This window comes from Olea europaea, chromosome 18, assembly GCF_002742605.1.
Source record: "Olea europaea var. sylvestris chromosome 18, O_europaea_v1, whole genome shotgun sequence".
Classification (NCBI taxonomy): domain Eukaryota; kingdom Viridiplantae; phylum Streptophyta; class Magnoliopsida; order Lamiales; family Oleaceae; genus Olea; species Olea europaea.
In genome coordinates this window covers 9,465,032-9,483,757 of record NC_036254.1, presented here as the reverse complement: position 1 = coordinate 9,483,757, position 18,726 = coordinate 9,465,032, and the positions used below count along the sequence as shown (strand labels likewise).

General features: G+C 31.9%; 1 protein-coding gene across 1 annotated transcript; it reads right to left on the bottom strand.

Annotated features, from left to right (window-relative positions):
* Positions 1 to 5,486: 5,486 nt before the first annotated feature.
* LOC111367403 (uncharacterized protein At2g23090-like) lies at positions 5,487 to 7,470 on the bottom strand. The gene is made up of 3 exons (XM_022988257.1): positions 7,211 to 7,470; positions 7,056 to 7,096; positions 5,487 to 5,783 (listed from the first exon to the last, which is right to left on the bottom strand). Exons 1-3 carry the CDS (start codon positions 7,284 to 7,286, stop codon positions 5,664 to 5,666), a joined length of 237 nt encoding a protein of 78 aa, XP_022844025.1. The 5' UTR covers positions 7,287 to 7,470; the 3' UTR covers positions 5,487 to 5,663.
* Between the last annotated feature and the right edge of the window lie 11,256 nt (positions 7,471 to 18,726).

Sequence of the window (18,726 nt, the reverse complement as noted above, 5' to 3'; positions counted from 1 at the left end):
CATCACCACTTTGCAATGTGAATCACCCTATGTGTTCTAGAGTAGACACCTCCCCTAAACCGGTAAACAGTGAGAATTCTGGCACTTCATACCCTCTAGGCCATGGATATGCTTGGTCTACCCAATCAGGATATGGCTTTGTGTAAGTCGGCCTAATGACAGGACGGACCCCAAAAGCCATCTGATCCTGTACGATTTCCATAATCTGATTCCTCAACATGACGTTGGGGTCATATGAAATTCCTACAGGTTGGTTAACCGGTTGATTTGTATGAGGCCTGATGTTTGGTCCTTGATTGGCAACAAAGTTACCATGATTTGGGTCATTACCATTAGCCTGAACATCTATTCCCTCATTAACACATGGGGTATTCCGTCCATTGTTTAGGACATTATCTCTTACATTTGGATTACCCCCCAAGTTAGGCGTACCACTACCATTGTTCTGATTTGGCACTACACCACCCCCTTGGTTTGAAGTAGAGGGACCAGAAAGTAGTTCTATCCCTTGATTCGGATTTAGGACTAAGGGATTATGTCCCACAATTGTCCTAGTTTAAAAGTGGTTTGCAAAAGGCAGAACCGGTTGACATATTTGGCCTACTAATTTATTCATTATTTCGTTCAAAGTGTTTTGTTGTTTGGCCATGTTGTCATAATGTGCATTCCCATTTTGGGTAAATCTTTTCATATTATGAATATTTCGAAAATTTACATATTCAACGACATCTTGTGTGAGTTCTCCAAGTAGTGCACGCATAGTTCGAGGACTCAACTTTGTCATTGGTTCGTAACGACTATTACTACTCTGATTCTGTCCATCTGTTCGTGGAGAGGCATGCTGCTCCTCATATCGCTCGATCACAGACTGGACTCCTCCCTGACTTGTTGCTTCCTTATCGGATCTCTGAGGCATATTGTTTCACCTTTTGTATTTTCAGCACCAAACACCACTGTCCCACCCGGCGTGCTAAATTGTTTCGCGCAGGTTCGTCGCTAACAATTAAAAAAAGGGATCAGACGATTGTGTAAGGGACAAACCTCTTGAAACAAAGTCCCAAAAGGGGGTGTTCTTTATTGGCGATGATTTTACAATCGGAAAGTAAAAACAGAATGCCTCCAAGGGGCGCAAGCACACGAGTTATTGAAAGAAGTGTTTAAATCTAAACTAAGAAATTTAAAGTTACATGTTCTCTGTTCGAGAGTTTTTGATTCGGGGTTTTTGCTCTATGTCTTTTCTTCTTTTTATACTCCCTGGATGATCTCATTGTGATCAACCGCCTAAGAACATGCTTGATCGTTCTATAACTGTCTACTTTCCTCGTAATGGCCAACTTGTCATGGAACTGCCTTTTCTAACTACTGTCATTACTCTTTATCGTTCAACCGTTTTCAATTGAATTCCTTGAATCGTGGAATGTGATAGGGCTGCTTAATAACTGCTTTGATAACTGCGCTTCTTGATAACCATAACACTTCATATTTGCTAAGACCTTAGGCGACTCGAAGGTTTGGGCGAGAATAGAGTAGCGACTCTGGACGACTGCATGGCACTCCATTCGCTCAGATCCTGGGTGACTTATAAGCTTGGACGATGGTGTTACCGCGTTCATGGGCCTTCATCCTGAATTGTTTGATTGGGCTTCGTTATTTGCGCTATCTAATTTGGGAATCCTCCAATTGGGCTTCATTCCTTGGGCCATTCGATTTGTGCTGAATTTTTATGTGTCAACAAAAACCAAGCATGTTTCAAAGGAAAATAGGGCCTCCGAAGGATAAAGGTGAGAAAAGGGCTTTGGAGCGTCTGTTATGGCTTTTAGAGCTCAATTTTCATCCATAGGTAATGAAAGATGCAATGAAGGAGATGGAGTGGCGAAGTTGGATTCAGAAAAAATACAGAGATGAAGGTCACTGAGGATCTTAGGAAAGTGATGAACGGATCTAATTTAGGGAAATGACCTTCACATATGTGGGTGGGGCCATCGTATCTTGGAAGTGTTCAAAACAAATGGGTATAGCTCAATCCAAAATGGAATCTAACTTTATTGCTTTAGAAAACAGAAAGAAAGCAGAGTGGCTTCACAAAATTGTTAGAAAACATCCCATGTTAGCCTAAGCAAGTTCCTATAATTAGTATGCATTGTACTAGCCAGTTGGCAAATAGAAGAGCACAATGTAATATGTAAAATGAAGTTTCGACACGTATATCAAAGACATAATACTATTAAGGAATTGATCTCATCATCTCCATCGATCATGTAAAATCAATGGAGAATCTCTTAGATCCTCTTAGTAAAGGTTTACTAAGAAATCAAGTATATTACCTATAAAAAAATGAGATTAAAGCCTAATACGTAAGGACTTTTGAACGATAACTCAATCTTACTGACTGGACATCCCAAAATCTTGTATCAATGAGATACCTGATTATGAAGATTCAATGAGTACTTGAGATCTAACTCATAACCTTCATATGATAAGAAAAGTGCTATCTACAAAATGTTTTAGGTTAAGTTAAACTTTTGTTTCAATGCTTGAATTCTCTATATGACTTATGAAACCCAATTTCGAGTGAATGAGAAATTAAGGCAAAAGATGTAACTTGAAGTTCTAATAAGATGGAATTAAAAATGGTAGAGAAATGAAAAAGTGTCCATCCATATTAGAAAGCTAAAAGTTAAAAAGTCACTTGTTATATCTCAAGTTTGACATTACGATTTGGATCTCAAAGAGTACTAATAGATTTTTTGAAAAGAAGAGCTTATTGGCGAAAGCTCACACGCACATCGTCTTTTTGAATGTGACAGTTACAAACACTTCTTTTTGAATAGTGACAGTTACAAACACGACTTTTTGAATAGTTGTTGTCTAGATGGGGTGTATCTTTTGGTACACGACTTTCAAACTTCTATATAAAACCACTAAATCATGGATTTCATTTATCCGAAAATCTTATTCTACAAAATAGTATTTTTTGTTTTTGTTTTCTGCTCTATTTAGTCTTTTCCATTTCAGACCCTAATATTATATTTTGTATATATTTTAAGTCATCTTTTCAATTGAGAGAGCTCCTTACATTAGCAGGTTAGTTGATCTTGAAATTTAAAGTGCTACTATTACAAATCAAGATCATTATATCTTAAAAGACAAGTGCTAGAGAACCAGAAGAACCAGCACGGATCATTATCCTCTTAGGAGGAGAAAGTCGAACTCTTACATTGACTATTTTGATTTCTCTACATTATTTTCTTCTTATTGTTTTCGTGGTAAGCGAAAATTCTATCCCCCTTTTTCCTTTACTGAAAGGTTAAATTTTGGATATAATATATGCACGATATTTCTTTTTCCCCAACATGTTGTTTTCCCATACTTCAACCTTACTCTGCTTCCAAGAATTATACACAAGTTTTTGAGCCAAAATATTTATTAGATGAGTTCATATTTTAAACCATTTAAAAATTATCTTTTCACTTGCTTAAATGCCTGTTGACCTTCTCAAATATCTTTTAATTGGTCTTCATTTCTGACATGAAGTTTCTTACAGCCTTTCCATATTTCCCTAAATAATATATTCTCTATGTCCAATTTATATATGCTGACCTTCCTTATTCTCTTGTCCCAATTATATAGTCATATTTTTTTTATTGAGAATATTTAATTTTGTTCATTTTATTGAGAATGTTTTATTTTGTTCGTTTACTAATATATCTTTATTTAATTTGCCTCTTGTATTACTACTTGTTGATAATTAGATAATGGTAAATTAGAAAAGCTTTTGGCAAAAAATTATATATTCAATAATATTAAATAAGATTTCTTAATCTGTGTGAAAAACAAAATCAACCTATATAAATAGGACGGACGGAGTAATCAAATCTAATATGGGAACACGAAGTCAACAAGTTGTTTTTAATTTTTATTTTTCATCTGTTTCTCAACCAACAGAAATGTATCTTGGGGATGAAAGTTTAGTTTTTTGGACAAAAAATATACATTTTTTTATCTTCATCAAGTTATGCCTTGGAGTGAAAGACAATTCCGAATCCGATTTATCTACGAACAAGGAAGCTATAAGTAGCGGAGGAAATCTTATTTCAATTTCAAAAACATAAAAATGAAGCTCCCACCCTATCAAGAACGGACTAAAAGGGTCACCAAGAATGTGCGATATATGGCTCTCGGTTGAGTGCTCATTGCCTAGTTTTGCATTTTGTAGCATCGTTAATTCACTCACCGTCTGTTTTTTAGCCTTGTATTTGGTAAATGGATGAGGGTGATATTTCTCCTCCTTTCTTTATCACCTACTTCATTGGCAGGATCCCTTATTACATAGGGCTTTAGTTCTAGAATTTGGTAAATGGATGAGGGTGATATTTCTTCTCCTCCTTTCTTTATCACCTACAAAATTGTAGTCGTTAATATCTTGTTACAAGTTATGTGCGTTTAATTTAGTAGCCCATTGTACAAATGTTATGACATGAAATGCGGGGCATGTTTAGTGCAAAGTACTGTATAACATAAAGAACAAAGGAAAATTCTACTTGTACATAATTATTGCACATGATGATATCCATAATATGATGTGGCAATCATCCAATTGTTGATGTGCAAGTGTGATATTTGAATTAAAAGTTGAATCCAATACCACGTGTAATTATGAACACCATTATATAGACAATTATGTACATGTAGCACTTTCCAAAAACAAAACATTGGACTTCTATTTTGTTGTAGAGTTATCCACTCCAGCCTATTAAACTTATTGCATATTTGTGGTTGCTAATTGTGTAAGTTTAACATGTATGGCATTTCAACGTGTCTAAGCAAGATTTCCTAATCCATCTGATCATACAGAATTGGACACAAGGTTGTAGTCAATCCGAACACCTAGCGTAGAGTCGAGTATCGTCCAAATCTACGAGTTCCTCTGTACGTACTTCAGTCTTCTTTGATTACGAAAGAAGGTATTCTCTTCCAAAAAGAAGAGAAACATCTTCAGTATCTAATCCTATTCGCTCCCCTAACTCTTGTCTCTCAGTGTCAGTATCGACCATAAGAGGATAGTGCACTACCAATGTGACAATCTTGCAGTGTTGCAGTCTTTCTTTTATCATTTGTACATGATTGACATAATGTGATAAGGATATCTTTAATGGCAACCGTATCCTTCTCGAACTCAAATTCATCCCCAATATACCGAAAACAAGTAGATATATGCTGCCCTATTTCCTGGTTTCTTTGGCTGTCCCCCTCTAAAATTTGACATGTCCAATATCGTTTAACAAATAGCTAGGCATCATAGAATACAATACAATTGACATCAACTTTGAATCAGCAAGAGTTTGATGCAATTAGTTGTCAAAATGATAAAGGGAGGATAGCCCAGAAGACAAGGAAATGATGTCAGCAGATTGAAAAACTGGCGCCACTAATAAATCATAATATTTTATAAGCTTCAAATCATACTTATCAGTAATAAAATGCACTAAAAAAGAATAGAACAGCTACTATAAACATATATAAGAGTTTCAATCCATTTAACCAACAACAGTTTGGAACATTATTTGAGTAGAAACAATGAAATTTGGTTCAATCTTGATCACAATGATATACTGGAGACACAGTTGAAACCTATATTTGATGTTTCCTTTAGCTGGAAATCATCATTTCTTAAGATGAGGAAAACAAGCATAGACATCAGCCTTCGGGTGCTTTGCTTCAGCATGTTCCCTGCATTTCACCTCTGAAGTAGTGCAGATAAATGTCTGCATGCACACCTTGCACTGCATTTCACCACCACCAAGCATTTAAAAATGATAATAAATGCAATAGTTTACCCGCATGCATCAAAAATATTAAACATTAAGATGACTTCTGCAACTTTTAGAGGGAAAAGACAGCATCACACTGGTAAATTCCTACTTATAGCTGTCGTAGTCGAACAATCTCGTCTTCTATTGCCTGTGGGTCTGCCACAGGGAAGGAGGAAAGGCTCATAAAGAAGGATGCCTCAAAGAATTAGGACCTGTTCCACCGTGGAAATATACTGGATGGGTTGACTTGGATTGAAAGTGTACAAGCACGTGATTGGACTATCACCATATTGTAAAAACAAATTTTCTTACTTCGTAGCTTTGGAGTTCAAATTATAGCAGAGAGAATAAGATGCTAATATAAAACTTTGTAGCTTGCTGTTACAAAAGCTAAGTGAGATAGAGATTACAGCACAAAAATGGAGAGATGGAATATTGAAGAAGTGAGAAACAAGCACGTATCACAAACATGAAATCAAAAGACGCAGGACTGCAGGGAGATATTAACACAGTTTCATAAATTTGGCATATGCAGAATCATCAAAAATCTTATACAATAATGTTCATAAACAAGGATTAAACGAACATCTTGGGGGTTCATTTAAAATGAAACTACCTTGAAGCTTGCTCTGTTTAGATCCTTAAGGAGAACTAGTTAAGAATAGCTTTCCATGTGAAAGCACTCTTTTTTTGGGGACAAAGTCAAGTTTAGAGTCCACTTAACTCACTCAACCACTAAAAAAATGAAGGTTTTCAATTTTCACTTTCCATAATCGAATTTGAAACCATAAATTTTTGACACATTCCAATACAAGAGGTTTTTAACTTCGCAATGTAGCAATATTTAAGCAAATTATTGGTATTTTCCACTCTGTCCCCTAAATCTACTTCCAAATCCCAGAGCTATTCTCCTGTGAAAAGAAGCTGCAGGGTTTCTCGGGCTAAGAAAATGTGAGCAAGGTTCATACCCTCTAACATACTAATGAACAGGGTTTTTCAAAGAAAACACAAAAAAGTAGGCTTCTTTGTTTCTAATGCAGGAGGCTGTTTTTAACTTCTCGTTGGCATAACGGTCTAGGAAAAATCTACTTTAACTAAGCCAAACAACTAAAATAATGAAGGGAAAAGTACTGCAAGTTTCACATACAGAATACTACAAAAATTTATGCTTATTCAAAATATCAACAAAAAATCCCTAAATAATCAGAAAGATAGAATAAAAGTTCGAAAAATAATCTCAACCTGGATCGACATGGCTTTCTTGTTGGATTCAAGCTGACTTCCTGCGTAAAAAAATGCATCTTTTCATCAGATCAACACGGTTCAAATAAATAAATTCCCCATTTGATCTCAAAATTATGGAACCAAAGAAAAAAAACCTAAAAAATTTCACATACCCCTTCCGGCGGCCTTCATCTTTTCCATATTCTTTTCACGAGCCATCTTGGATTTCTGTGCATTACCTCCACCCATGGCTTCAGATCTGCTTTCCTTGGTCGCCCACAAAATTCGAGAAACAGCCCTTTACTTCTTTAATTTTCTTCAACCACGAGATGGGTTGATGAGTGACGGAAGAAAGTTAAAAGAAAGAAATTGCAAGGTTTAGTTGACGGGGTGCGTGGGTATCTGTTACTGGCCTTTATAGCAATAATTAATGCCCGTATTCATATACTACCATAAAATTACGAAACGTACATATTACAAACCTAATTTTGTAGACATAGACTATAACCTAAACTTATTTATTTATTTTTATTTATTTATTTTTTTTAGACGTAGACTATAACTTGCTTTGTAGGGCCGGTGATTCCATAATTGGATGTTTTGTGAAAGAGAGGGAGAGTTTATTGTCGTGTAAAATTCGATTCGCGTGAAAAGTGTGAATTGTTGTAAATGATAAATTTATTAGTATATAATATTTGTATTTTTTACAATTTTATAAATTATTATCGTTGTATTCTTAATTCTTCCCTACAAATAAATGACTTTGATTCTTAATAAAATACACACAAGTGGATTGGATTTTATTTTCTATTCTCTTTTTAATTTTTCATAAAACGTTATTAGCACGATAGCTTGATTTTTCAAAGTTTAGTGAATATAGTAATTTTTTATAAGCGTAAATATTTGTCATGTATGCCAAAATTAATTTGGTGATATGAGAATTTTTCTACATACATATGCATCGAAATGAGAATGGTCTTCTTCTACTTTTTCAATACTTTTTTTTTTTTTGCTTGTACGCAAATTTATAATAATTATATCATTATATGTATAATGATTACTTTGTCCTATTTGCATGTCTATATATGAAATCAATTCACGTACATGTTTAGAGTATTTTTTTTACTTATACAATTTTTGTAATTAATTTTTTTATATAAATTCATATCATATCTATAAGATAAATAAATATTTTTAGATTTCTTCTATAAATTCTAAATTAATAATTTATCATGTTTTTGCTCATGAAGTAGCACAACATTCTAATTAATATTCCAGTAAAGTATTAATCATAAATCTATCTATTATAAATAGTTTGTTATTGCTCTTAAAATAGGACAATATTATAATTAATGTTCTTGAAAATATTACTTGCTTTTGAAAAGCATAAATTATAATTTTTTATATTTCAGAAGAATATTTGCATATTATTCTTGAAAAATCAATAGTAAAATACAACATATTTTCAAAATAGTACATGTTTCGAAGAACATATTATTTAAATTGGTGTTTATTGCTAAATGAAAACATACTCATATCATATTGATATTGACTATTTGATTAACCGTTAAGCGATGTTTAATCTTATTTTTCAAAACTAATTATATTTTTTTATTGTGTAGTTAATCAAATGATAAATATCACAAAATTTGAGTTTGCTACACTCGATACATCTGGCAAAAGCTATCTGTCATGAGTACCTGATGCTCCATCTTATCTTAAAGTTCTAGGAGAGACAATAAAATAACGAAACAAAGAATCCATATAGAATCATGCAGAAGCATTCATCTTCTTTCGTTGTCATCATCACAATGGATTGAAATTTGAATATTCTACTGAGAAAGATCCACATACTCTTTGAAAAAAATTAACTGAGAGATTGAATTATCAGAGGATTATAGTCTTCCTTAAATCCCACTATGAGTGGATGTACATTTTTTTTTTTTTTTTTGCAAGACTTCAAAAATGTTAGTGAGTATAATTCTGGCCTGTTCAGAATATGTTCAAAATTGACATTTTCTAGAGAAAAATCACAGATGAATATGTTGGAGAAAATATTTTTCACCTTTTATGCTTCAAATGTGCTTTTGCAGCAGTAATATTGCGAGCATAGTTTCATAAAATACTCAAAACTCATATCCTACCTACTTGTGGCTGAACAAAATAATGAACTGCTGATGAAAAATTATGAATTACGTTTAACTGGTTCTGTATCATTGCTTGCAGCAAATGGTACCACATTGCTTGAAGCAAATGCAATATCAAGACAATGGCGTGGACGTGGATGCGAATGTGCATGTGAAATAAATCATGTACGAAATAATCAATAAGTCTATTAGCAATAAGTTAATAATTTCAAAAGGCACAAAACAAATAAAAGTAGCACATCCAAAAAAGCAAGAAAAAAATATATTTTAGATGTGGAATGAAATGATATTTGACACATACCTATTGTACTACAAAATATCTTGTGGATATCAACCGAAAATCAATCAAGGGAAAAGTAGAGCCAAAATTTGCTGATTATGTGATACATTGATGTGACTCATTTGTATGTATTTGTTTCTTTATTGATTCAAATGGCAATATTGACCATTTAATTGAGGAGGTGTAGTAGGAGGTATAGATTAGTTTACTTTCTAATATTTTATTTTGTTTCAAGAATTCAATTTGAAATATGTTTTTGCTTTTTGCAAAAATTTAAAATTCTATTATGCATCGTTTATATTAAATTATGTTTACTCCTTTAAATTTAAATTCAAGTTTTTTAAAATATATCTATTTTGTTATATTTATATATTCATGATAGATTGTCAAGATACCTAAGTGATTGATAGTGTAACTATACATAACATTCGTCAAGACAAAAAATATTTTTTAGATTTAACATTAGCAAAAAACAATGTTAATAATCCATCAGGTGCATCAAATATCATTGAAGGCTCCGGAAGAGCTTGTATTGTTTTACCAATTAATACAAAATTATATATTGACGACGCACTTTATTCTAGCAAATATAGAAGAAATTTGTTTAGTTTTAATGATATTCGCTACAACGGATATCACATTGAGATGTTGCAAGAAAATAATTTAGAATTTTTTTGCATAACTTCTTTTGTATCTGATCAGAAGAAAATAAAATAAAACTTCATGTACTTTCATCTGACATGTTATATATTTATAAAAATGGTTGAATCAAATATTGTCATGAATCAAAAGTTCGTTGATTCTAAGATTTTATACTTTGGCCGATCGACTTGGACATCCATGAGCTATAATGATACTCGAATAATAAATAACTCACATCGACATTTTTTAAAGAATCAAATGATTCTTTTACTTAATAATTATCCATGTATAGCTTGTTCGTACTAGAAGTTAGTCATTAAATCTTCGACTACAAAAGTCAATATTGAATCTCCAACATTTTTCAAAATAATTAATTGAAATATATGTGGGCTAATACACATATCATGTTGATCTTTTCATTATTTTATTGTATTTATTGATTCTTCTACTAGATGGTCACGTGTTTACATACTTTTCCACTAGGAATGTAACTTTTGTTACACTACTTGCTCAAATCATAAAATTACGAGAGCAATTCCTCGATTACTCAACCATAACTATTTATCTTGACAATGCTGGTGAATTTAGATAACAACCATCCGATAATTATTATATGTTAATTGGGATTGATAGTAAACATGCAGTTGCGCATGTCCATATATAAAATGGTTTAACGAAGTCATTTATTAAACGCCTACTACTTATTTCTAGACAATTATTTATGAAAATAAAGTTCCCAGCTTCTACTTAGGGTCATGGTATATTATATGCTGCTTTATTGGTCCATATCAGACCAATTGCTTATTATCAATATTCACCTCTACAACTAGCATTTGGTTATGAACCTAATATTTCTCACCCACGAGTTTTTGGTTGTACTATCAAATAGGGGTGACATGGTTTGAATTGGACAATTTATGTTATATTTTCAACTCAAATCATATCATGCGGTTTGAAATTTTTCCAAACCAAACCAAATAAATTTATTTTTTAAACCAAACCATTATTTCCAATTTATTTGTTTTTTAATCCGCAATTTTCCTATCAACATTATAATAATATGTTTAAAATAAGTTAGCATATAAATTAAACGAGAACCAATAGTATTAAATGTTAAATTACATTCATATTTGTCTGAAATTCGATATATAAACAAAAAGGCCAAAAAAAGTATTAAGTTAGTATCTAGCAACAAGCACTCCACTCAAAGTTTTACAAGCAACAATATCAAAATAAATACAAGAGTACTAACCTCACATTTAATAAAAATTACATCAATATCCCCTGTTCTAACACATGATTTGATTTTTATATGATATGCAAATATCAAAATATTTATTAGTCATTATTAATGATATTAACAAGCAATTAAGAAACACTATATGCATTAAAATATCAAAATTGCTAATAGAAAACAAGAGTCATCTTCTATTGCTTTCTCCGAGTCATCCAATGCCTTTACCTTATCTAAATATTGACGAAGCACTATATGTTCATTACTGCTATGCAACCAATTCTTTGTGCATATTAAGGACTAACCTTCTTTGCACCAAATGAACTCCTAAAGGAGTCAAGAATCTTACCACTCATGGAAAATGCTGACTTTGAAGCGACCATGGATATTTGAATTTCTTATACATCTATAGCAATTTGATAGACAATTTTGAACTTGTGCGCGTTCAATTTCCAGCATACAAATATGTAAAATTTGGAATCGATCAAATCTTTACAATGATCAAACAAATAATCAACCAAAAATTCATTCTCAAATTGCACGTTTTGTAAGTTTAGCTTTAAAAATAGGAGGAATCTATTTAGAAAGATCGAAAGCAGCTTGTGAAGGACTTGGACTACTATTTTTGGTAGTCTCATTCAATGAAGTCGATGGTGGAGTGATCAGAGTTGCCATTTCTTCATAGCATGTATACAACCTGTGGAGTGTCTCTTCAACTCTTTTTAACAACATTTTTGCAATTTTTACATCGTAAATAAGTTCAAGCCTAATTTTAAGAAGTTCCAACTTGTACCTTAGGTCAAGAACTGTTGCAATGAAAAACAACTGATTAAACTTTTCAACATTGCCCCAGTACTTATCATATTTTTCTGCATACTAATTGCCGTGGATCCCATCAAAGTGTTTGGCTCTTTAGCTAATTCATTCAACTCTCCATGAATATCACATATTTCTTGAAAGAAAGAGTTAGAAGTTAAATACTTCGAGGCACTAAATTTTAAAGTCATTTTATAGAAAGTCCTCAAGAACCTAACAAATACTCCTGCTCAAGCCCAATCGACAGGTGTTGGTGGTCCATTTATATTTCTTCCATCAGACCCGTCTTCATTAAAATAATTTGTATAATTCCCGTCACTTTCCAAACCAACAAATGCACTTTTAAACATCAAGTATGTGGAATTCCATCTAGTTGTGACATCCAAACACAACAAAGCTCGAGACTCAATATTTGCTTCATTGTAACTCTCCCATTTTTAGTCATTTTGGGGATGATCTAACAAGCCTCATTGCATTACGAATAGCTGAAATAGAAGAACTTATTTCTTTCAAGTCATCACAAACAATAAGATTGAGTATATGAGCACAACATATCATATGAAGCATTTCTCCACCCAGTCCTAGACCATTCTTCTTCTCCTCAAAATAACTCTTCAATCTCAATAATGCTACATTGTCGAAAGAGCCATTATCAACAATCACACAAAAAATGTTATTGATTCCCCAATCGTTAAGATAAGAAATCAACTCATTTCCCACCATATCTCCTTTATGGCTCAGGACTTGAACGAAACTTATAATCCTTTTTGAAGTCTCAAATAATTATCAACCTAATGAGCAGTTAAACACTAATAAGTAACATTCTGTATTGATGTCCAACAATCAATAGTAAAAAAAACTCTATGTTGACCCAACTCTTTCTTCCATTTCTTTTTCTCTGTTAAGAACAAATTATATATCTCTTGCTATTTTCATCCTTGAAGGAAATACAAATTTTGGGAAAAAAATATCTTGTATAACATTGAAAACCTGTCTACGTGACAAAAAGGTAAATCAGATAATATGAGGTGCCTTGTAATCTATTCTCTAACTTCTTTTTGAACAAACTTGGCAGGTTCTTCATGACTATTAATACCTTTAGAAAGCTCACCAATTTTAAACATACTATAACCAGTCATTTTCTTTTACTTTTTGTCTTGCACTCTATATGGACACTTCTTGCAGAAATGCGTGATATAATTCCACAATGCACTAGTTCTTTACATTTATTTGCATGAGGCTTATATGTTTGTCCACAATATTTACATCCTGCCTTATCATCTTCTTGAATTTTAAAATGATCCTAGCCCTCGGACCTTTTTGTTTCTCTTTTTACCTTTACCATCCATTTTTATATCTTCGGGGTCATACTCTAATGGAATTGCATCATCGACTTCTTCTAGAGTTCGATCCATATCAAAAAAAAAGAAAAAGAAACAATGGAGGAAGCTAAGCTATGGAAAAGAAACGACGAGGTGATACAAGAAGAAAGTATACCCAGTTAGCAATAATTAAATATATTAATTTTCCCACCCTCTCATTCTCCTCTTGGTCAAAATTAGTTTATGAACAAAAAGAGCTAGGTTGGCCATTGATTGTTGATCATCGATGACCACAATAGCGAGATCATTTAATAACATTCTGACATTTACCAACACATGGAATTATAATCTTACCACTTGAAAAACATCATTAAAATGGTATACTGAACAAATTCAGCAGTCAATGGAGAGGGAATAAAATAAAATTTCAAATACTTAGCAAATTTGGCTCACTTATCCATTTTTTTGACATCACAAAATGAAAAATCCTACATAAAACGTATTTAAAACAAGCTTTGGTGAAACATTTGCAAAAAGAGGTGGCTCATTTGAAGAGCGAGTTAAGAAACTGAGGGTCGACTTGTAATCAAGAAAGAAAGATAAGCATATTGAAAAGGTTATGATTTGTTTTTAAATCTTTCTGTAATATATCCGTCCACTAACATTTTCCAAAAACTTAAAATTCTGGTTTACTTCATTTACACAATGTACGTTTTTTTACACATGCTTATTTACTCTAAAATTCTATTTTCTTAAGCTAAGGTGTAGAAATGGAGTCAAATGAAAACATTCCTAAAATGTTTAATTTCTTGGTTTTCCGAGCAGCCAAATTCCAACTATTATAAATAACATAAAAGATTAAGACTGGAAAAAAAGAACAAATCGGTAGAAAAAGAGGTTAATAATGTTAAAAAGAAAATTAACGAATACCATTTATCTACGACATTTGTGATTAAAATAGAAACTAAAGCATTGGTAGGTTATAAATCAAACCGATAATTTGTTAAATTGTGACAGTACCCATAATGTTACAGTTATCCATTTTGTGGCTAAAATAAAAAATGAAGCATACCCAAAGTAAATCACACCTATTGCATGTCACAAATCATTCTCCAATGGTATAAAAATGAACTAAAAGAAGAAGAAGAAGAAGAAGAAGAAGAAGAAGAGAAGAGAGGCTCACTCACACAGCTACGGCATTGGCAGGCAATGGCGGAGAACGGAGGCTCAGCGGCTCGACGACAAAAGGTCACAGACTCTTCAATGGCAAAGCCGTGCGGGTGGGTAATATAGGGTTTGGGTTGCTATGTATGTTTTTTTGAAGCAGGAGTAGATAGAGGCCTAACGTAAAAATAAAATAAAATAATAAAAAATAAAAGAGGTCCATAACTATAAAAAAAATTGGCTCAAATCCAACAAACAATCTTTCCTAATCATCCATCCCAGCAATTACAAGTCTACAACAATGGAGAGTTTCAATCTGTAAATTCTTCTCTTCTTTCTTATAAAAATATTTTTTAATTAAAAAAGTACGGTTCGATTTGGTTTTGTGTGATTTTTGAAAATTAAAACCTAAACCAAACTATTTTGAAACGGTTTGGTTCGGTTTAAGAGAAAAAGCTGTGGGTCCACGTGAACCCAAACCAATGACTTCGGTTCGGTTTGCGGTTTCGCAATTATTTTGTGCAATCCTACCATCCAAGTACTTATTTCACCCGCAACGTATTGAAATAGGTCCCTAATGAAGACTTGAGATTTATATAAGTTTTGATTCATCATCTATTATTAGGTATTTTGAATCTTTAACGTGTGATTTATTTACTGCACGATTTGCATATTATCATTTTGATGAATGGATTCCCAACTTTGGAAGGGGAAAAATCACATCCTGAAAAACATGATAAAATTTATTGGAATGAAACGACTCTATCTCACTTTGAACCCTACAATAGTCAATGTGAGCAAGTGGTTGAAAAAATTATTTATTTGTAAAGAGTTGTAAATCAATTACCTGTTGTATTTGTTGACACAAAAAGTGACAAAGTCATATATTCTAGCAAAAATTGATGTCCTTATATGACAATCTGCTGTAGTAATCAAATTTTAAATATGCCAAAAGTATGGTCAACCCAGTTGATTCAAAAGATTTTGTACCTCCAAAAGAAAGTACAAGAGAAAAATCAACCAAAAAATTCAAAAGAAGTAACATTATAAAAGATTGATCAATCAAATATTGAGAATATGGTTCCTCAAGAACCATAAGTGTCCGAAAATAATAAGATTTTAATAAATTATATATTATATCATAAATTATTGAAACGGAATAATGTTGTTATAGACAATATTTTTACCTTTAATGTGACTCTTGATATTAAGCAAAATGAGAATCCTAAATCATAACCTATTAAAGACTATCAAAATAGAAATGATTGGTTAAAATGGAAAGATGTCATATAGACGGAACTGAATTCTTTATAAAAACGAAAAGTGATTAGAACTGCTGCTCGTACACCTGGAAAATGAGGATACAAATAATTTTTTGTACGAAAGAGAAATGAGAAATAATGAATTACAAGATATGAAGTCCAACTCGTAGTTCAAGGTTCCTCATAAAGACCGAAAATTAATTATGATGAAACATATTCTTCCATAATAGACACCACCACTTTTAAATTCTAATTAGTTTGATGGCGAGACAAAGACTCGATATGCACCTTATAAATGTAGTAACTACCTATTTGTATGATTCACTTAATAGTGATCTATATATGAAAGTCCCTGAAGGATTTTAATTGTCAGGAGCAAACGATACATTACTGAGAATCACGTTCTCAATTAAATTGTAAAGATTATTATACGGATTGAAATAATCTGGACGCATGTCATATAATTGCGTTAGAGAATATTTGTTGAAAGAGGATTATAAAAATGACGATATCTGCCCATCTGTTTTTATAAAGAAAACAAATATTGAATTTGCAATTGTGACAGTTTATATTGATTATTTAAATTTAATTGAAATTTTCGAAAAGCTCAACAAAACTGTAAATTATTTGAAAAATGAATTTGAGATGAAAGATTTGGGAAAAATCAAATTTTGTCTTGAGTTACAGAAATATTTCATAGAAGGATTATTTGTTCCTCAATCTATATATAGAGAAAAAATCTTAAAATATTTTTATATGGATAATAAATATATATCGGCATAACCTAAGGTTGTTCGATTACTTGATGTGAAAAAAGATCAATTCAATCCAATTGAAGATGGAGAAAATGTTCCTAGTCTTGAAATACCACATCTTAGTGCAATTGGAGTACTAACTTATCTTGCTAACTGCTTTTGACCTGACATAATTTTTCTGTAAATCTCCTTGCTAGATACACCAACTTAAAAATATTGGAATAGTGTTGAATACAATTTTCGTTACCTGAAAGGTATTATTGATTTGGGATTATTATATTTTCAAAAGTCGGGATTCACATTAGTGGGATATGCATATGTAAGTTATCTTTCTAACCTAGGTAAAAGCTAAATTACAAACAAGATATGTGTTTACACGTGAAGAAATGGCTATATCATGAAAATCTGTGAAACAATCATTGACAACAACATTCTCAAATTATTTTGAAATTATAACAACCCATGAAGCAAGTCAAAAATGTGTATGGTTGAGGAACATGACCCATCATATCCAAGCATCATGCGAGTTAACTTCTACAAACTATAGTCCAACAATTTTGTATGAAGACAATGCAGCTTGTATTGCATAATTCGAAGGAGGCTATATCAAAAGTGTCAGGACGAATCATATTTCTCCAAAATTCTTTCATACGCATGAGTTTCAAAAGAATGGCGACATCTATGTCCAACAAATTTATTCAAGTGACAATATGGTCGATTTATTCACAAAAGCACTGTCAGATATCTACATTCAAGAAATTAGTTTATGAAATTAGAATCCATCGACTCAAAAATTATTAGTAATCAATATCAAAGGAATAGCTATAATTTTTTTCCTTCGCTTAGGTTTTATTCAACTGGGTTTTCCTAACAAGATTTTAATAAGACAGCATTTATCTTTAATACTCCAAAATAATTGTGCTCTTTTCATTCGTTTAATTTTTTTTGTACCAATAGGCTTTTATCAAACAAGATTTTAATGAGTCGGATATTTTGTAATGTGTAATTTATGGGGAAATGTGGTAAACGGTAAATTTATTAATGAATGGAAATTGTACACCTACAACCTTAGAAATTATTACTGTTACATTCCTGATTCTTCCCTATAAATATGAGACTTCGGTTTTCAGTAAAATACACATAAGTCTATTGACTTTTATTCTCTATTCTTTTTTTCTCTCATTTCATAGCATAAATTCATTTGTTGATAACGTCAAAATGTTAACATTTTATGTTGAATATGCTCATCTTTCTTGAGATCAATCCATGGCACAATAATAGTACATTGTGTAACAATCGATATTTAAATATTAACATTTTCTTTCACTTGTATATAAGAACAACAATTTTAGCATTGTCATTTAGGAATTATTTAGAGTCGTGATCAAGCAAAAAGAAAAAAAAATCGATCATTCAAACTACACCATTAATTATCGGACGTTATTTTATAATTTTTAACAACATTATTGAAGTTTTAAAGGTTCACAATACATTTCTTGATGCATCAAACTATTTTAACAAATAGAGAAATTAAGTGACTCTTAGTTTCAATACCAGGTCGTCAAATTCAAAATTCACAAAAAACTAAGCCAGCAATCAAATAAAAATAATGTTGCAAGTGTATTCATGGTAGTATACACCAATACCCATGCATGTTAAGAGCACTTCTCCCCTAAGGAGCTATACCATGTGCGCTGCAAAATTAAACAAATCATTGATATACACATAAAAATCACAATAAAGAGTTAAACATTCTTTTATTTCTAAACTAATTTTATTTCACATAAAACTATCCTATTTTTCACTATTTTTACAATTTTATTTTCAACCCAATATTCAAAATATTCATTAAAAAAATAATGTTTTTAAAAATTTAATTAATACTTTTTGTCCCTGTGGTATTGAGAGACTCGTATAAGAGATTAAGCCCTTGTCTTGGATTCAGTGAATTTTATACCTTTATACACAACTCTCTTTATGAAATAATCTTTTTTATTTAGAAAAAAATTCCGTCACAAATTTACCTCTTGTGAGAGCAGTTTGTTATTTTAGATTTACCATCCCATC